The 21,905-nt window shown below is 39.9% G+C and overlaps 1 protein-coding gene across 5 annotated transcripts in view; it reads left to right on the forward strand.

The window, feature by feature from the left end:
- The window catches only part of LOC137624309 (acyl-coenzyme A thioesterase 1-like), a 49,448-nt gene that overhangs the window by 23,675 nt on the left and 3,868 nt on the right, over window positions 1-21,905 (forward strand). For 2 of the 5 annotated variants that reach the window (XM_068354923.1, XM_068354922.1), the window contains exons 7-8: window positions 14,345-14,533; window positions 15,276-15,470. In XM_068354923.1, coding sequence (XP_068211024.1) covers window positions 14,345-14,533; window positions 15,276-15,470 — 384 coding nt within the window. Of the gene's footprint in view, window positions 1-768; window positions 10,084-14,344; window positions 14,534-15,275; window positions 15,471-16,486; window positions 16,650-16,906; window positions 17,134-21,905 lie in introns of those variants that run through there. The other 3 variants (XM_068354921.1, XM_068354924.1, XM_068354920.1) reach the window with 3 other exon arrangements.

The raw sequence follows: 21,905 nt of genomic DNA on the forward strand, positions 1-21,905 counted from the left end.
ATAATCTTTCGTGATTTGTAATGAAATGTCCAGGGTTTGCTAAGACCTCAATTGTAGACTTATGTAAATGATTATTGTTTTGAAAAAACAAATGTATTTTTGTTTTGAAATACTGCAAACCTGCACGAGGATTGGTTTCCGTAATCGTCGTATGAATATGCCACATCTTTGTAATTGAGCAAATAAGTCTCGATAATTATTCTACCATACAACTAAAATGTACCAATTCACTCCGCAGCACAGCACTTGGAATGTACAGTATGCTCAGATTTATTATCCTTGGAAGTCTTAACTCATGTTCATTGGTAAAACTTTATAATATACAGAATCTATTGAAATCTAATAGAAAGAAATACTACAGAATTTGAGTCTTAACATTTGTGTTCTCAGCAAATAACACATTAGAATTGAAGTATGATAACGACAAGATAATGTAATTGGACAGTTGTTAATATTAAAGTACAGTTTAAATAGTTTGTACCTTTCTTGATATACTGGGAATATTGATACACATGATAGTTATTGTGAAGTGTATATTGATGTGTAAATATTTGTTTATACTGTGCCTTATTTCAGTTGTCCTGCAAAGCGTAATAGATATACAGTTCATAAATTTGATGGGACATTACTGCTTACTGTATATCTATTTTTATAATGTGCTGCTTTTCTGTACAATTTCGCTACTGATGATTTTTTAGAAGGAATGATAATTTATATGATGAATCAAGTTTCTTCTTCTGTTATTTGATTTTGATTGTTATTTTGCAGGTTCTTGATTATGGTGTCGGTGTTACTGGCACAAGCAAAGGGGGAGATTTAGCAGTCTCAATGGCTGCATTTATACCATCTGTTATTGCTTGTGTCACGATCAATGGGTTTTTCGCTCCCTTAAACCACGGGATAAGAGTTAAAGGTTCCCTTTATCCCCCATTTGAGTGGGATCTAAGTAGGATATCAATTAATAATGATGGAGTTATTATAACAAAGAGTTCCATACCAACTCGTAAAGAAATGGAAAAATTTATGCTTCCTATCGAGAAAAGTCGTTCAGCCTTTCTCATCATGGTTGGCTCAGATGATCAAAATATAAACTCCGGATTCCAAGCTCGTTGTGCTTATGAATATTTAGCAGCTCATGATTATGAGCATGACTACCGCGTTGAATCATTTATCGGAACGGGGCATTTGCTCGAGCCTCCGTTCTCCCCGCACTGCTATGCATCCTTCTTCCACTCTTATATGAATGCCATTATTTGGGGAGGCTCTGCCAAATACCACACCCTTGGTCAGGAAAGAGCTTGGAAAATGATGCGGGACTTCTTGTGGTATCATTTAGTGGAAAAAGCTGGAAACAACAATGAAAAGCATGTAAGCTCCAGTGCTTTGACGAGTCACCTCTAGGCCCATTTGAGAAATAATATTCACAGTATGTTTCATCTAATGTCTGCGCTGTCTCCGTTTGTTGCCAAAGGCCAAATAGTGATTGATGATAGGACTTGGAAGAAAACCATTTGAGTACTGGTCCCTGTCGATGCAGCCTAGAAGAAAACATTTGAATACTGGTCCCTGTCGATGCAGCCTAGAAGAAAACCATTTGAATACTGGTCCCTGTCGATGCAGCCTAGAAGAAAACATTTGAATACTGGTCCCTGTCGATGCAGCCTAGAAGAAAACCATTTGAATACTGGTCCCTGTCGATGCAGCCTAGAAGAAAACATTTGAATACTGGTCCCTGTCGATGCAGCCTAGAAGAAAACCATTTGAATACTGGTCCCTGTCGATGCAGCCTAGAAGAAAACATTTGAATACTGGTCCCTGTCGATGCAGCCTAGAAGAAAACATTTGAATACTGGTCCCTGTCGATGCAGCCTAGAAGAAAACATTTTAATACTGGTCCCTGTCGATGCAGCCTAGAAGAAAACATTTGAATACTGTTCCCTGTCAATGCAGCCTAGAAGAAAACATTTGAATACTGGTCCCTGTCGATGCAGCCTAGAAGAAACCATTTGAATACTGGTCCCTGTCAATACAGCCTAGAAGAAAACATTTGAATACTGTTCCCTGTTGATGCAGCCTAGAAGAAAACCATTTGAATATTGGTCCCTGTCGATGCAGCCTAGAAGAAAACATTTGAATACTGTTCCCTGTTGATGCAGCCTAGAAGAAAACATTTGAATACTGTTCCCTGTCAATGCAGCCTAGAAGAAAACATTTGGATACTGGTCCCTGTCGATGCAGCCTAGAAGAAAACATTTGAATACTGTTCCCTGTCAATGCAGCCTAGAAGAAAACATTTGAATACTGGTCCCTGTTGATGCAGCCTAGAAGAAAACATTTGGATACTGGTCCCTGTCGATGCAGCCTAGAAGAAAACATTTGAATACTGTTCCCTGTCAATGCAGCCTAGAAGAAAACATTTGAATACTGGTCCCTGTCGATGCAGCCTAGAAGAAAACATTTTAATACTGTTCCCTGTCGATGCAGCCTAGAAGAAAACATTTGAATACTGGTCCCTGTCAATGCAGCCTAGAAGAAAACATTTGAATACTGGTCCCTGTTGATGCAGCCTAGAAGAAAACATTTGAATACTGGTCCCTGTCGATGCAGCCTAGAAGAAAACATTTGAATACTGGTCCCTGTCGATGCAGCCTAGAAGAAAACCATTTGAATACTGGTCCCTGTTCTATGCAGCGGGTTGATCAACCGACTTGAGCGTGGAAAGTGTACCTTGCTGTTTGAGTGCTGGTCCAGGAAACACTTGTTAGACATTCAAGTTTATAGCAATTCTCTATTTATCATTTCTGGCTGTAACTTGTGCAGACAGCTGATGGTTATTTTAGTTGATTGTCTAATCCTCGATCATGCTGATTTTGTGGGACTAATTGAACTTGACACAAGTTCAATTGATAAGTTGTCATCCATGCTGCAGTTACCAGTTACAAGTATTCATTCTGTGTATGCATCATATGTTGTTATGCATTTCCTGGCCATGCTCAAGGTTAAACATTGCAAATATGCACAGCAGATTATGGCGCACAAAATATAGATTCAAGCATGACCCAGGTAGGAGCCTGCATTGACTTTGGTTCCTCCAATTTTAATGGTTGGAAAATATGAGCTATTAGGGGGGTAGCTATGGTAGTGACCCAGGGGTCTTGAAGATTTGATTCTTGTAATTAATATTCACTTAATCTCTGTGAACTTATAACCTATTTCATTGTGGTATCTACATTGTCCTTAGATTGAAATTGGATTGTCAAACCTGGTTGGTTATTAGTTATAGTTACTTCATGTTTTGGTGTGGTTTGAATTTTGTTATTACCATTAAGTTTCATAGATTGGTATAATTAAATAGTCAGTGCCTTTTAAAAGAAAAAAACATTAATGACGGATGTGATTCCACATAGCCGTCAATGTTAATGTTGAAAAGATTGTGATAGAAGAGTTACTACTGTGGGTGTTTGAGATAGTTGTTCCTACGTGGCATAATGTACTAACCATTGTTTTTTAATTACGGATATCGTTTCAGCACTGGGTGGAATTGGTTGTTAAAAGTCGGATAATGAGCAGTTATCCAACTGGGCAGGGAGTGGGGTGAAGAGTCCGACCCTCCCTTCCAGTTGTATAGTCGTCAGTTTAAGTTTTGACCACTGTTGGGTCGGACATACAAGACAGCGCTCTGCATCCCTAGTTTTTTTTCCTCTTTTCAGGAAGTTGATGTAAATAGGCTTTGATGGAATGGAAGCAAGAAGTTCCTGTTTGCCACGGGGAAAGGAGACTGCTGCAACTGTTGATCCTCACTCCCTCTGTGGCTCTTGTAGGTGGCTTGATTGTTCATTGTTATCACCTAGTGCAGAGTGCTGATTGTAGCCGCCGGTGCAGTAGCATGTGCACGCCCTGAAGGGAAGGAACTATTCGTAGTTTTCGTTGTGGTCGGACTGGGAAATGCCCAAGAAGACCCCAGGGAAGTCTTTCGCTGCTCCTGGCTTCTTGGAGTGCTGCTGTTGGTAGAAATCAATTCCCGTGGAGTATGCTGCAGGTGTCAGGAGGACTCGAATCAACATCGGCCAAGTCTTTAGGTTTCCCTGGATCGTGTGGAACCCCTGGTGTTCATCACTCTGAGGAGGCTGTGCAAACTGCTGATGACAAGTTTGACCTAAGGAAGGCTTTGTCTTCCCTTGGTATTTTAGATAGGCTCCCTATGACTCTTTTGAGGGAGTTGGTAGCCAAAGCTACTTCTTCCCCAGTAACCCCTGTGAATTTTGCCTCGTGTTGCCAATGGTGAAGGGCGTTGTGGTTCCCCTGTGCCCAGTGGTTCCTTTCAAAGTGAAGGGTAAATCTGGCAAGGTAGCTGTAAATCCTGTTGCCTTAAAGGATAAAGATATAAAGGGAATGGTAAGGATAAAGGGAAGAAGTGCTCTGTGACCCCAATCCCTGATGGTAGCCTGAGAACTTGACTCAGTGCCTTTGTTCCCCGACCCTTGTGTCACGGGGTCAGGAGCCTGTTTTTCCTCCCTCAGTGTCAGTGGGTGTACCTCTGGCCCTGCTTGTTGCGGGGGTTGCAGGGCCTTGTAAGTGTGCTTTCCCCTCCCCATATGACAGTGGGCCCGTGTTGTGGCTTCTGGTGGAGCAACATGTTTGGTTTCTCCTTATGTTGGAGAGTCATCGTTGACTGTCGCTCAGACCTCGACGCTCTTCTTGCAGTGCTAAGAGCCACAGCGAGGAAGAGGAAGACGAAGAAGCATGCGCGTTATTTTTCCTCATCCTCCTCTTTGTCCTCTGACTCTTCTCAGACCAAGAAGAGGAGGAAGGCAAAGAAGTTCAGGAAGTCCAGCTGTAGTCACAGGGAAAATGCTTCCTGTGACACTACCTCTCTCTCGGCAGGGTGGATAGCACCCGTGTGGTTCCTGGGCCTGTCCCGGATCCCGGCTACCCTGGCAGCCCCTTCTACCCCGGTAGACCCAATTTCATGAGCTACCCTGCTGAAGCGCAGGTGTTTGGCCCCATACACTGTCTTTTCCAAGGTTAGTGGATGCATTTCGGTGACCTCCATCTCTCTTACTTCTTGATCTTGGGACACCTGATCCTCGCTCAATTGAAGCTTGGTCTCGTAATTTGATGGAGAGGATGGTACCAATCGAAACTTTTCTCAAGCGCATGTGGATTTGGTTGGTTTACAAGGGAAGGCAGAGGTCCTTGCTTCTGGTGCCCCATGACACATGGCTGTGGTTGCTTGTCTATTTCGATCTGCTGGAAGAGAAGTACCTAGTACTCCTCCTGTTTTTGTCGGGTCACATACCTGGAGTCCTCCAGTTGCCGTTGGCCTGCCTGGCCTTCAACAGCCCCTCATTACATTCCTGCATCTGTCCTTGGGACATAATGGTAGTATTTGTGGGGGGAAGCTGAGTCTCCGGAGCATGCTGACTCACCTTCGACTTTGGCAAAGGTCGAAGTTGCTGGAGCCCACTGAGACAAACTACCTTAGGTCTTAGAGTTCATTTATGAAAGTCCTTGCATTCATCAGAGTACAATGGCTTGCAGGAGAATCCCTTGGCACATCCAATGGGGAAGACTTTGATTTTGGATCGACACTTTATAGAACTGCCCTTGACAGATCTCATGGACTTGGCTCTGGACCGAATGAATGATCAGATCTGCGGATCTGAGAATTCGCTCAGTGCCAGCAGGTCAAGCAAGATGCTGCCTCCACCACTCTTCAGGCAGTGGGGTTTCTACACGCTGAAGAACACGATGTCTGCACCTCTGCAGGCTGATCTGTCCGTTTGTTCTCTGACGGGAGATTCTCAGTAGAGAGACTCAAGTCGGGAGGCACGTTCTTTTGGGCAACTGAGTTTACATACATATAGGATTCGGCCTTTGCTGCTCTCCTAGTGGTCACGGGCAATGACGTACTTCACAACGTCTACAAAATTAGCACCTTTGGAGGATTTGGAGAAGTACAAGAGTCTTGTGCTGTTGGTTGGAAAGGCTTACCAGTCAGCATACCTGCAGGCTAACTGGGTCTTCAAGAGGCAATACTCTGTGGTTTCTTGCTTCTTAAGACAGTGTCCTCGGAGATGGCATCAGCGTTGAGGAACTCATTGGTGCAGGTAAACTCATTGATCCAAACCTTGGGCTTCAGCCAAGCCTGCAGGGTCGAGATCAAGGAAGGGCCGTATGCTCCCTCTGAGACCGACCAGCAGGTCCTGCGACCTCTTCCCAAGAAGAGCCTGTGTGTGCACAGCCTTCCCAAGCTCCCTAGCCCCCTCTGCATAGGAAGGGCAGTGGTGGGAAGATGGGAGAGAGAGAGAGAGAGAGGGAGACGTTGATGCCAGCATTCTCCCTCCCGCTGCCAAGAGTAGGGCTTGCTTGCCTCGCCATTGTACAACTTGGCAGAGACATGAGGCCGAGTCTTGGGTGGTGAGTGCCCTTAGGGATGGTTACATGCTACCTTTTCTGGACCAGCAGCCTCCCCTATCTCTAGTTCCAATAGTTTTTTTGTTGGAGCATCTAACATCCATGAAAACCCTGGCTTACGAGCAGAAGGGGAAGGGAGGCTGGAGAAAAATGTGTTCGAAGACGTTCGAGACAGATCTCCAGGCTTCTACAGTCAACTCTTCCTGGTGGATGAGTCAACTGGGGCTTGGAGACTGGTCATTGATCTCTCTCCACTGAATAAATTTGTTCGCCAAACAAAGTTCAGGTTGGAGACAGTACAGTTTGTGCAATCTTTAGTCAGAGAGGGAGACTTCATTCTTTTGATGGACCTGAAGGACAAGTTCTTGTTCATCAGACTTCCCGAAAGTACCTCTGCTTCTCTCTCTGCAGTACAGTATACCAGTTCAAATTTCTGTGCTTCAGACTGTGTATGGCTCTTCAGGTGTTCACCATGGTAGCTGCTTTAACCAGCTAGGGACACATCTTCTGATGTATCTTGACGACTGGTTGAACCTGGCCTCTTCAAAGAGGGAGTTGCTTCAGAATTGAAATTGGAGTCTCACATTTTGTCATGATCTTGGGATTATGGTAAACTGGGAGAAATTGAATCTCATATCCTAAGCAGAGGTCAAAGTAACTGGGCATACTGATAGACCCGGCAGCAGTAAGTCTTCCCTAAGAACGATCACATCAGCAAGTTTAGGGAAGTTGTGCCACCCTTTTTGTTCAAGACAGACATTCCAGCTTAGCACTGGCAATGTCTTCGCTGTCATCTTTCCTCATGTGTGCCTCCGCCAGAGATCCCTTAAATGGTGCTTGAAAAATCACTGGTCAGCTGACAGAGATGCCCCATTTCTTCCTGTTCCTATGGAACTAGAATCTCGAAACAATCTTGCCTGGTGGCTAGATAAGGAAAATCTCACCAAGAGAGTCCCACTCTATTCGCTATCTCCTAAAATGCTTTTCTGTTCTGACTCATTGAAGGATAGGTGAGGAGCACACTTGAACGACCTGGTCATCTCAGGTGTGTGGACCGAAGAGGAAAAGCATCTGCACATCAACGTCCTTAAGATGCAAGCAGCTATTTTAGGACTGAAAGCATTCCAAGCATATTTGAGGGGACACTCAATAGTGTTTATTAGTGGCAACACTACCGTAGTAGCTTACGTCAACAAGCGAGAAGGCATGGTCTCGTATCCCCTTTTGCAAGCTGACAAAGCAGATGCAAATCTGGGGGGGCCATTTCATGCCGTGGAATTGTCAGCAAGGTACATTCTGGGCAGGAGGAATTTACTAGCAGACATACTCAGTTGCTAGAACCAGGTTGTAGGAGCAAAGTGGTCTCCACATCCCATGGTAGTGGAAAGGCTTCTTTACTCGTTGGGCTCTCCCTGGATTGACCTGCTCATTATGAGACTAAATAGGAAGCTCCCCGTGTTCTTTCACCCCCTCCCTTGTTATGGATCCCTTGGTGTTGTTCAAAGATGCTTTCCAACACCCAGGTGATCTCTGGATGTGTATGCCATTCCAATGTTCAGCCTCATACTACTGTCTAGTGCTAGTTACGCCAGGAATCAGTATGACCCTGGTGGCTCCCAGATGGCTTTATGCCATGTGATATCCCAATCTGCTTGCTCTTCTGGTCAAGGTCTCAAGAGAACTACCCCCTGTGGCCCAGACTTCTCTGTCTATCGCACTTACAGAGGTATCATGATGCTGTGGAGTCTGCAGCACTTCACGTGTGGAGACTATCCAGCATCTCATCTGGAAAAAAAGCTTTTTGCGAGTCACTGCACAGATGTCCAGGTAACTTCAGAGGTCCTCTACAGCTATCTACCAAGCTGAATTGGCCATCTTATGCGATTGGTATCTTAGAAGGGGCTTTTCTCCGGTCGAAGCAAGTCTACCACAGATTACAGGTTTCCTCACCTTCCTTTGCCGATAGAATCTTTTCATGGTCACGCCCATCAAAGGCTACCACTTTGCCTTGAGTATGGTCTTGCGACTGAAGGGCCTAAATCTTTCTTCATATTGTGAGTTATATGTGCTCGTGAGAAGCTTTGAACAGTCTCTCCCATCCTGGGACCTCAGGGCCCCTGGAGTGGGATATAACCTTGGTCTACAAGGCTTTTACGCATACCTCGTTCGAGCCTTTGAGAAGGTCATCAGACAGAGATCTGACTCTCAAGACTGTCTTTCTGCTAGCACTAGCATTAATGAAGAGAGTTCGCTAGTTGCAAGTTCTCTCTTATGCTGTCACCCATACTCAGGGGTGAAAGGAGGTCTCCTTTAGTTTTGTGCCGGACTTTGTGGTCAAGTCCCAGAACCAGGGAGCACAGGATCCCAGGTTGGAGAGGTAGGATGCTCTTGTGTCCCCTGAGAGCTCTGCAGTGCTATCTAAAAAGAACTTGACACCTCAAGCTTGAGTGTTGGAAATCTTTATTATTATTTATTCCTATTTGTAGCAGTGGAAGGTCCAAGAAAGAGGTCTCTGACTGGCTTCATGGTACTATCCTTAAGGGGTACTCCTCATCTGACAAGGCATTTGAGGTGCCAGCCAGGACTAGGGCTCACAAGTTCAGGGGTATTGGCCCCATCCTTGCTTCTAAGATGAACCTCTCAATAGGCCAAGTATTGAGGGCTGGGATCTGGAGGAAACAGACCGCCTTTACTTGGGGGAGTAAACTCACAAGTCCCTTGACACCTTTGTGCTTGGACCTGTGGTGGCTGCTCAAGTTGTTGCGTAACCAGCCCAGCTCTCACACGAGACAAGGATGCATCTCTTCTATGGTAATGCGTAGATGTATTCTTCCGTCTTCCCTGCTAGGGGACAAAAGGGTTTCAAGCTAGTTGGACCGGATGTTGGGAATATACACTTCAGAGCACCATTCTTTAATTTTAAGGAAGTATCTCCATCCTCCTGTAACGAGGGGGAGGATAGTGTGTCTTTAGCAAATCATCAAGCATCATAAATACTTGATATCTGTAACTGCCATCCCCTTTTAGGGGAAAGGCCTGCCCAGTGTTGATCAAGTGCATGTTTCTCGTACAACCCAGGACCTATCAGTCTTTCATCTATATGACGGACAGATTTGGGGTAACAAGGGGTCCCCGTTTCCAATCCATGCAGCTCGGGTATTTATCAATCCCAAGGAAGAAATTGAACGTAACAGTTTTAGTTTGAGCCCACCAAGCAGTGAGTGGGATAACGGCTCGTTATCCAACTTTTAACAAGCGATTCCAGGTTGCGCTGAAATGATATCTGTAATAAAACCACTGGGGTTGTATCGCCAGAAAAAATACAAATTACTTTAAAAATTTGTGATATTTCAAACATTTCAATATATGTTGGGTATATTTTTGTAGTTTAAATAAAGGATATATTGTTACATGTTGGATATATTTTCATAGTTTATACATACATTCATATACCAAGGCATTTTCCCCAAGTTTGGGGGGTAGCTGACATCAAACAAATGAAACCAAAAAGGGGACCTTTCCTCTCTACATTCCTGGTACTGCTAGGGTGCCACAGCCCACCCTCCCTCGTTAGTTTATATAAATGATATATTGTTATAAATCTTGAACAGAATAGTTTTAGTTATATTATGGAAATGCAATAGATTAATATATCCAACTCCTAGTGTTATTTATTTCACCTTCACCTTAAGATTTATGTTTCTTGTGCTGCACTTGCATCTCTTGATAAATTCCTTAAATCTAACGAGGTTATAAAATGAACGTGTGTCGCTACCTAGAAATCCCAAACAGACAAATATAATACTCAACTTGGGAGCAGGGATCTCCAAAACGCCTGAAATCTTCAAAAACGCAAAATAACACAGAGCTATGAAAAACATGTCTGAACCTTCACAGGTACCTAGAAGGAATGATAGGAGAAGGATGGGTAGTGGTGGTGGTGGGGGGGGGCAGTAGTTGAAGAGAACGACACCTCGTAGTAACGGGGGATATTGAGGAAGGAGAAGACTAATTGGTAAGGGACCTCTGAAAGTGGTTTTAACACGCCCCAGTTACTATACCGACACCCTATGCAACATTTTTCTTTGGTATATTTAGCAGTATTTATACCTTAGAAATGGTGCTTTAAGGAGAATTTCACGGAGCGACACAGGTCCATCGCCCAGAAATAGATTTTTCCTTCATCAAAATCCCTTTTCATGTGTAAAATAAAGTAAGAACATATTTTGCACCAAAGAATTACTTGCTTTGGAAATCAGAGATTTATCGGCTTTCAAACCTTTACTTACCCACACCTGAAGGGAGGAGGAATGAAACCTTAGCAGGAAAAAGTATTTGAAAATTTACAGGAATAACATAGAGGAAAAGAAGGGATTGGAAAGATTTATGACAAAGAAAATTAAAAAATTCCTTAACTGAGCAGTTGAAGAAATACCATTCTGAAAACAAAAGAAATTAATTATTGTTTCGGCCACTGTAGCAAATTTATCTATTTGAGAGGTCTAGTGGTTGAAGAAGAGAAATAGAAAAGACTTGCAATGGAGTGCAAGAGGATCCAAAAATATATAAATACAATAAGTATTATAACCACAAAAGGAAAATGAAAAGACTTGATTGGAGTTAGTACTTTCAATGTCACTAATAGGATAAAAGTACCAACTCCAATCAAGTTTTTTCATTTTCCTTTCATGGCTATAATACTTATTTTATGCTCGTCACATGTCAGCTTTTGTATTTCTACACATTTATAAATACAAATTTGTTAATTAGATGTACTGTATACTGCAATGACTCCTAATTTAGTGTAGTATAAGCAGAAGTATGATTAGTATTAAAGCAATGTGACGATACACATCGGTCGCCTATTTTTCACCATGTTAAATGCTGAAAAGCAGTGATTACCCTTGTGTCACTAAATTTCTTCCAAAGAGAGAACACGCAGAGTGACTCGTACAGCAGTCTTTAGATTCATGTAGTACCAGTAGATCTGAAAGTAAAATTTCTAGTGCATCAGTTAAACGCTGCATGGATTTATTGCCGTTGGTTCCCGGCCTTTGGTGCAGTGTGGGTGTTACTAAAAGATTTTTGTAGTATTCCTTTGGACTCTTGCTCCACCCACCTTTTAACCTTTACTTCATACTGCAACTGTGAGGTTTTCTCCTTGTTGTACAGCAGCACTAAATGGTTTCGCTGGCCACAATGCTGAGCCATTTCACCCAAATTTAGGAGATTTAATCCACAACTCCCAAAGGAGAAAGTTAATTCGACTGTAAGAAAGCAGAGGGAGCCTGTAGGGGTCTCTTAACCTACAAGCAAAGGTTCCAAGCAAATCTCCTTTTGGTTTTTCAATTAGGTGACTTTTATTGCAAAACCTTTACTGTATTTATATTGTAGCCCAAACAGAAGCCTACATAGCTGAGATGAGCTGGTAGAATGGAATTTGTATGATTCAAAAGTGTTCCGGGTACAGAGACAAGATATAACTCACGGGGCATCATGTAGAAACAGGGAGGGTAAGAATACTATATTATGGCTGCGTGTCATATTACAAGGCTGAGCATTTACTGTACTCATTCTTTAAGTCTTCCCAGCGAGTGACATCACACTTTTTGCACTGTAGGCATTACTTGATGGTCTTTCCAGTGTTCCTCTAGCCCCAAATTGCACTTGCTTTATGTCCTTCTACTTTTAACTCTGTTCCCACTTCCTTACAGTACTTCCATCTTTCTGCCAAACCTCATCTAACTAGTGTAAGTGCAACCTTTGTTGCAAGATGGACTTGGGTGCTGACTGTTCTCTAAGGTTCAATTGCTGAATGGCTTTGGAGATCTGGATGTGGAATCCTCTTTCAGGTCTAGGTGCTAAATGGCCTTGTAGGTCTGGGTGCTGAATGGCTTTTCTGGTCTGGGTGCTGAATGGTTTCACAGATCCAGGTGCTGAATGCCTGTGCAGGTCCAGGTGCTGAATGCCTGTGCATGTCCAGGCTGAATATCCTTACAGGTCTGAGCGCTGAATGGCATTACAGGTCCAAATGCTGAATGCCCATGCAGTCCATGTATTGAATGGGCTTGCAGGTCCAAGTGCTGAATGGCCTTGCAGGTCCAAGTGCTGAATGGGCTTTCAGGTCTCGGTGCTGAATGACCTTACAGCTCCGGTTGCTAGGTTCTGCAGCCCAAATTCATAAATCTTATCTTAGAGTTTCTTTACTTAAGAGGGTTCTATTTGGTACAGTAGTGCCCCTCTTTACGTTTGCCCAACTTTACGTCACTCATCTTTAAGTAGTGAATACAAATGTAACATCCTTCTTACATTATTTTCTAAGCCGTACAATAATGTTAAGTGCCATACCATACTGTACAGTACCTGCACTGTACTTCACATGGAAGCTTATTAATGTAGTAATCTGATTTATGAAAAGTGATTTGAGGTTATAAATCACTTTATAAGGGGAAAATGCATCCCACCTCGAAAATTTCCTAACGTCAGGTCTCTAGGAACTAATTAACGATGTATTGTAGTGTGGGGTATTACTGTACTGCACTGTAGTATAATGACCATGGGAAAGGATTGAGGAAAGAAGGGCAGATATTTTCGGAACCCAAATTACTTGCTGACCCAAGTAAAAACCTGATCCACAAAAGAATAAGAATGCAAATTTTTATGAATAATGTCTTATGGGTACAATTATGCTAAATGTATATTGGTAGCATCGGTTGAAATAGGGTTGATAATGGTACAAGGTGTTTGAGTATCTCTGTGAGCTATGAACCAACCAGCAGACACACAAGCTGTGTGATAGTTAACAACTGGGGACTTCTGGATCCCCATTAATCTGCTGAGCTACACTTAAACCAATCTTCTTTCTTCTAGGATTATTTTTAAATGAAATGTGCTTGAGGTGGAACAAACGTAATATATTGGTAGCTACTGTCAGGAAAAATAAATTGATTCCAAAATTTATTATTTGTCAGATTATATAGCTGGAAAAAAGATCTTGATTCTAATAACATTAACTTTTTTTTATTAACTTTCGTCACCAGTAAATACCTGAATACGTTGGATACAGTATACGGGAAAAAAGGGACTACTAAATGTTGACGCTGTCGTTAATTTCATCCTACTAATAGTGTTTTCAGTCTAATTCTGAAGGTCATATGGTAGGAAAGAACATAAAAAGATTTGAAGGCGTACAGTAAAGACGTGAACAACCAAATAAATACCCGTGATCAGATCCATTATCTACGAAGAAGGATAGAATTGTTCAACTTGTACTCGCAAAGCTCTATTTAAAAGATCAATTGATAGATACATTCAAGATACTCAAAGGTTAGATACCATGTACTTTTTTTTACCTAAGTAGTAAACAAATTATATCTCACATAACTGTAACTTGAACGGTGTTCAATTATAAGTATTACTATTTCATTATTGGGTCCTTGAAGCTCTTTTGAAGGTTATGAGGTAAAGTACAGTACTTTCAAATGGAAAGCTTATTATTTTGTTACAATGAAATCAGTGTTCTCTTGCTTGAGGGATCACTCAGGCACATTACTCTATCTTATTTCTCTTATGGTTTTTTTTTAGATTATATAGTTTATATATGAAAGATCTATTTTAATGATATCAATATTATGAGGATATTTTATTTTAATTGTTCATTACTTCTCTTGTAGTTTATTTATTTCCTTGTTTCCTTTCCTTGCTGGACTATATTCCCTGTTGGAGCCCTTGGTCTTATAGCATCTTGCTTTTCCAACTGAGATTTTAGCTTAGTTGGTGATAATAATAATAATAATTATGATAATAATAATTGTAATAATAATAATAATAATGTTTTTTCTGATATAATTAGAAATTGTTTACCTCAATATTTTGTTTGCATGTTAAGAAAAGTAAATCTTATGGGGGAAGTTTATTGTGTTTACAGGTAATGAATCAAAATGTTGGTGCCGTAGGAGTCAGCAAAGGAGGAGATCTTGCTTTATCCATGGCAACCTTCATCCCTGAAGTGAAGGCAGCTGTTTCTGTAAACGGCTGCAACGCCAACGTTCAGTCGGATTTAAGGGTGTCGAGTAGAATCATTCCCGGGTTGCAGTTTGATATTTCCAGGGCCAAGGTAAGAATGTGAAAGGAGTTTCCCCTTTTTCAAGAAAAGTTTTTGATGTTTTAGAGTTGCTCATAAGCCTTATATTTGTCTGAAAATTTCTCATTATATTGCTATTGAACAGTGAAGTTTCCATTTTCAAAAATGTATCTTTTGGAGTAAATATAAATCTTAATTGTTGTATCTTCACATCTGAGTGTGATTCGTATTCGGACGAAAGGAAAACTTAATAGATCTCCATATTTAGAATCATTGAATAAATAATTTTCTTACCATGCAATGATAGAGAAAATAGATTTATATATAAAAAATACAGGTAAAGCTGTAATCTGCACTTACATTTTTTGCCTGGTAAAGTTTACACAGACAATCCACCATTGATATATGTCTCAACTGGATATACAGTATAGACTAGTCAACTTTTCCAAGGATTAACAAGTTTGAAAGCCAAGTCTTACATGATTGATTTTGATGTAACCTATCCAAATGAATTTTGTATTTCAATCTAATGGAAAATAGAATACAGATAGTTTCCATTCAGTCCTTATAACTGTTGTGGATTGACTCGCATTGTAAAGGAGTAACTCGCTGGTAAAATCTCCAGCTTGGAGTGAGTTCCTTCTTAACTGATAGCTTTTTGCATTTTTAGGAAGTTCATTCTAGCTTTCATGTGTTAATTCATGCATAAGTCAGTCATGCACTGTAAAACGATAATGAAAGAAAGAAAATTAATGCTGTAAATTTCCATTTTCAGATCGAGGATGGTGCAATTGACTGCTTTGATGTACTGGAGGACAGCCTTTCCTTACCAGAAGCTATTATCCCCATTGAAGAAGCAGATGCCAATTTTCTATTTTTGGCCGGATGTGACGATAAAAACTGGAAGAGTGTAGAGTATGCAGATCGTGCCGTGGATCGCCTCATGAGAGCTGGGAAAAGTAACTTTGAGGTAAGATATGACATTTCTAACAACACAATATTAGAATGCTTATGGCTTGGTTCCTATACAGTACTTCCACATTTCGGGAGTCTTTTCTTATTAATTTTTCATAGCCTTGTTGAGTTTATATACTACAAATTAACTATCCATTTGTTGTAAGTTTGCATGCATTCAAAATAGCATTGATTGACCAGGGTGTTTTAATAACGTAGTAGTACTTTGTAAGCGTTTTATAAGTGTTTACTAATCTTCTTATAACTATTATTTCTATGAATCTCCCCTGATGTATCAATATCATCTTCATCCCCATTATAATCAACTAGCCTAGTTGTCTCCTGCTTCTCCCCTGAACTAACAGCAAGTTTCATTTTGCGCTTAGAACTGTTAACTTGATCGGCAACTAGCGAAACATACTTTTCCATGAGGGGTACCAAGAGTTAAACACTCCTCACAACAATGATTTAAATCACAGTATTTTCGTCGATACGATATACCAAGGGAGAGACGATAATGATGTCCTAGAAATAATTCCCCAGCACATTTGAGGTAATATTTGCTATCTAAACCAGGAAAGACATATTCAGTACAATTAGCAGCTCTCCTAGGAGGAGGACACCATAAAATCAAACCACTGTTCTCTAGTCTTGGGTAGTATCATGGCCTTCCGTTGTCTTGGGGTAGGTAGTGTTCTCTTGCTCGAGGGTACAATCGGGCACACTATTCTATCTTGTTTCTCTTCCTCTTGTATTTTAATGTTTTTGTAATCTATTTATGAAAGATTTATTTTAATGTTGCTACTGTTCTTAAAATATTTTATTTCATTTTTAATAATTTTCTTGTAGCTTATTTATTTCCTTATTTTCATTCCTTTCTGGGCTATTTTTCCTGTTGGAGCCCTTGAGCTTATAGCATCCTGTTTTTCCAACTAGGGTTGTAGCTTAGCAAGTAATAATAATAATAATAATAATGATAATAATAATACAGTAATAATAATGATAATAATAATAGTAAATAAACAATTTAAGAGCATGGAATTGTGACCTGGCAAGAAAGATGGCTATAGACTGGAGTAACTGACATGCAACCTATGCTTTTCACGACTAGAGGGTTCCATTCCCTTGTTAAGGGCACGTAATTATTGAAGCGAAAGAAAATGGGAAATTTTGAAATCAGACAGCTTAGTGTCAATTAAACCATGCTTCTGGAGAAGAAACAACATGTACATCAGGTGAGTATAGAAATAAGAAATTCTATTAGTGAAATTTTAGTATTCAGAGTATCAAGTAAATTTTCAACTCGTTATTTGTATTTGCCAGATGATCAAGTATATATAAATATAATTGAGTGTCTGACGTCTGTGGAATTTGCAAGTGTAATTCTTCGTAGCTTGTGAAGTTATTTTTCTCGGTGATGGCCTGTGAAACTCTGCTTTTATTTATTTGTAGGTGTACAAATATACTGATGCAGGACACCTCATTGAGCCTCCATATTCTCCTTCCTGTATTGCTTCCTTTCATAAAATGATGGGTACAGCAATGTTATGGGGAGGGCAGGTGCAGCCGCACTGCGAGGCGCAGGTGCACGCATGGGAAAAAGTCATCGGCTTTCTGTTTAAAAATCTTGTTAGTCCAAGAGGCAAATTGTGAATTTTGACTCCTGATTGATTTCATTTGTAAGTGTACATTTGAATGCTTTCAATTGTATCACATGTTTTCACTATATATCAACCAGTATCAGATATAGTGTTTTAACATTTTATCATTTAGTTTATGAGCATATTGGATGGCTTTTCAGCATGATTTTATGCTTAACACCCTTGATATTAACATGATTTAATGCTTTATAATAATTTGCATGCATAAAGGTTGGGCTTATAGCATCTTTCAACAGAAATAAATGGGTAAAGAGAACATTTTTTATTGTTCTATGTGCAACGAATTTTTTAACAGAAGAATATAGCAATTCATACAGTAAGCAACATTTCTCATTCAAAGTAAAGTATTTTGATATCTAAATTTTCAGATGATAGTTACTGTTAATAGTTTAATCTTCATTATTATGAAATATGTATATGAAAATAATGTTAAAGGAATTGATGTTGTTTTTATTAATTAATTCAATTAATTTCTATGAATCGTCCCAGATGTTCATATTGCTTCTTCTTCAGAAGCCTGGTTCAATCAATACTTAACGTAAGATTTTTAAAACTTTAAAACATTTGTTTTCTTTTGCTTCATCGAATACATGCCCTCATCAAAGGAATAGAACTTTCTAATGACTGTTTACATACAGTCAGCCCTCCTTATTAGGTAACAGAGAGACCCGCAAAAAGCGAGAATCTGCAAATACTTGTTGCCATTGAGCGGGTTAACTCGTAACCTAACAACATGCTACTCATTGCCTAAGCTCGGCCGATTAATACGCCAAGTACCTGAGTGTACTACCTGATATTGTTTTTACTTGGTTTAGATCACAGTATAAATACTGCATTGTTAATTTTTTAATATATTTTAGTACATGTACACTCATGTACTACATATAGTACACAGTAAGACTATGGTACACACATGAGTCATCGACATTATTTTAAAGCAGTACATATAACATGAGTCATTGCCACACTTATATGTAAAATATACTGTAATAACAAAGCACTGTTGTTTCCATCTAATGTAAAAATTAAAGATACTATAGTGTACATCACATGTACTGTAATATATGTACAGTGCTATCACTACAGCCCAGATTAATTAGCTAAGGTAACATTTGTAAGTATTCGCTGTTTTCGGCAGGTTGATTTGGACCGTTGAAACTCACCGCACACATAGCATATATCTACATTACTACTGCAAAGTATTGTATTTTGTATACAGTACTGCATAGTTGTTAATACTGTATAACAATAACATTACATCATCATCTCCCCCTACGCCTAGTGACGCAAAGGGTCTCGGTTGTATATCGCCAGTCATCTCTTATCTTGAGCTTTTAAATCAATGCTTCGCCACTCATCATCTACGTCACGTTATATACTCCTCAGCCATGTAGGTCTGGGACTTCCAACTCTTCTAGTACCTTGTGGAGCCCAGTTGAAAGTTTGGTGAACTGATCTCTCTTGGAGAGTGCATAGAGCATGCCCAAACCATCTTCATCTACCCCTCACCATGATCTCATCCACATATGGCCCTTGAATAAGCTCTTTTATAGTTTTGTTTCTAATCCTGTCCTGCCATTTAACTCCAAATATTCTTCTGAGGGCTTTTTTGTCAAATCTACAAAATCTCTTGGATATTGCTTCATTGTTATACCACAACTCATGTCTATACAGTAACACCGATCTCACTAAACTGATATATAGCCTGATTTTGATATGTAAATTTTAGGCAATTTTATTTTCAAATTTCACTTAAAATAGCCATTGTCTGATTTGCTTTTTTCCATCTTTCATTAGACTCAAATTCTAAAGATCCTGTATTAAAGATCATAGTTCCTAAATATTTATATTATTCCACCCCATTAATATTTTCTCCTTCGAATGATATGTCATCTTCCATTCCATTTTCTGTTCTCATCATCTCTGTCTTTCTTCTATTTATCTTGAGCCCGACCTCATGTTATATTTCATGCATTCTGGTAAGCACACTTTACAACTCATTGTAGTGTTCTGCTAATAAGGACAGCATCATTAGCATACTCTAGGTCAGCTAATTTCCTTTTACCAATCCAGTTCAATCCTTCTCCACCATCTCCAATTGTTCTATGCATTACAAAATCCATGGGGAGGATAAATAACACAGGTGACAACACATTCCCTTGAAGTACTCCACTGTTCACGGGAAATTCATTTGATAGGACTCCACTAACGTTAACTTTGCATTTTCTATACTTATGAACAGACTTGATAAAATTTACTTATTTAAGAGGAACTCCATAGTAATGCAGGACTCTCCACAAAATTGACCGGTGCACACTATCAAAGGCTTTTTCATAGTCCACAAATGCCATCAAAAGTGGATTTCCATATTCTATACATTGGTGTACCTTATGGCTTAAAGTGAAAATTTGGTCAGTACAATTTCTACCTTTTCTAAATCCTGCTTGTTCATCTCTCAGCTTTTCAGTAGTCTTTCTCTCTAATCTCTCTAGAATGAGCATGCAGTACTATACATTTTCATGACAATTGACGTAAGTGTGATGCCTCTGTAATTTTTGCAATCAATCAGGTCTCCTTTTTTTTTTGCCATTGTCACCAAATTTCCTAGTTCCCATTCATCAGGTTTTGCCTCCTCATGTCACATTCTACAAAATAATCTTGTAAGTAGTCTGGGAGTCGCTTCATTTCCGGCCAATATCATCTCATTACAGTATTACACAATGAATACACTATCACAATAAAAATTTAAAGAAAAAGTACCAGTGCAGCACTCGCTAACCGTTTACGTATGAAATTCCATACAGTAAGTCTGAAGCATGATGCAACTCTTAAAGCCGTCGACTGTTTGGTGTGTCGAGTAGCATAATGTATGTACAGTGTATCATATTTTATACTGTACTAAAATTACTATAGGCTCACTGGATATGTACAGGTTTTTTGCCTCACTTTTTTACATCATGTGATTCTGCACAAAAAGGATTGAAATAGGAGTTGCACACGCAAAGAGAGACAATGCAAGGCTGAGGCTGAGTAAACAAGAGATGGGGTATTTTGCCATGTGGAGAGGGAAATGTCGCAAAGGAGCACAATTGGTTTAAAATCGTTAGGCCACAAGAGTACTTATCATGGAACCACAAATAAGGGATTTTGACGAAGGAAAAATCTATTTCTGGGAAGAGACCTGTGACGCCCGGTGAAAGAAGTCCTTCTTTACACTTTTCTGATATAAATCTTCCAAATATACCAGAGAAAGATAAAAGCATGGAATGCAGAGGTTGTGGCGGGATGTAAACAAAAACAAACCCCCACACCTTTGATCACTCTTTCTTTCAAAATATCCCACAACACAAACTTTCCCCTTACTTTACTTCAAACTGGACTATTGCACGAAGGGAAAAACAAACAAAACATAACCTTAAAACTATATTCACCGCAACCCAAAACAAAAATCACACATTAAATTCAACAGACAAAAATAACACAAACCTTGCTGTATAAATATATATCGGTGCGTGAGGGTACCGAGAACTCACCAATCACAAAAACTTTACAACCCAACACCAACAGTCCCCACACAGTAACGAAAATCACTTAAATTCTAAAATAAATCACTTAATACTAAACCAATCATCATATATAACCCAGAAAAAATAACCAAACTTAATACTAAAACATATGAGAAACTTCTTAAATTAATATTTGTGTGTGGCCACCGTCGTCCACAGACACTACACACTGGCAAGTCTTTGTAACCAATTGCCACAACTTCCTGGCAAACAATAACCAAAAGAAGTCAATTCGACTGTCCAATCACATAAGCGGTGGTGGTCACCATCATCGTCATCATCATGGCATTATCATCATCATTAAGGAACAATCTATTTCACAGCCGGGTTGTCAACGATTAAATTCTTTCTATATTTCAGCAGTCTAAATATAAATATCCGCAGCCTTCTCCTAAGTTCATAGTACGGTCCAGGTCGTCATCATCAAGTTATTCATAAATACAAGGCTAGGCAGGCAAGCAACACCTTCAAGGACTAAATTTAACTTCCAAGAATGTTAAGGAGTCCAAAGGAGGAATTACGGCCTGCAATAAAAAAGAAAAAACGCTTACGAAAACTCCTAACTAACTAAACTATCGCACTATAATCAAAGATAAATAATAAACTTTCTATCATTCATGATCGCGCCTAACAAAAATAAATAAAACAGTACTTACTCCGATATAAAGAAAAATCACTTCAAAGCCGGCTGTCAATGAACAAAAAACCATAACCGACTCCTGCTACAGTCAAATATCCAATGCTTTCGCCCAAGACATTCATTACTGCCCTAACCTAGCTAAAAATGTAAACAAACAATCTCAAATATACCGACAGTCTTTCCCACTACAACCAATCATTCGCTAACTACCACTTGTTCTTCGGCGCGCACCGCGGACACACAAACACGCACACACATACACACACACATTCTCTCGCGCGCGCGATCTAGCAAAACTGAAGCAAATGAAATTCTCTCTCTCTCTCTCTCTCTATTTGACAAAACTAAAACAAATAAACACTTTCTCTCTCTCTTGCGATTTGACAGAACTTAAGTAAATAAACACACACTCTCTCTCTCTCTCTATTTCTCTCTCTCTCTCTATTTCTCTCTCTCTCTCTCTCTCATTAATGACAAAGCTGAAGCAAATAAAATATCTCGATTTAACAAAACTAAAACAAACTCTCTCTCTCTCTCTCTCTCTCTCTCTCTCTCTCTCTCTCTCTCTCTCTCTCTCTCTCTCT

The sequence above is a fragment of the Palaemon carinicauda genome, chromosome 31, assembly GCF_036898095.1.
Source record: "Palaemon carinicauda isolate YSFRI2023 chromosome 31, ASM3689809v2, whole genome shotgun sequence".
Lineage (NCBI taxonomy): Eukaryota > Metazoa > Arthropoda > Malacostraca > Decapoda > Palaemonidae > Palaemon > Palaemon carinicauda.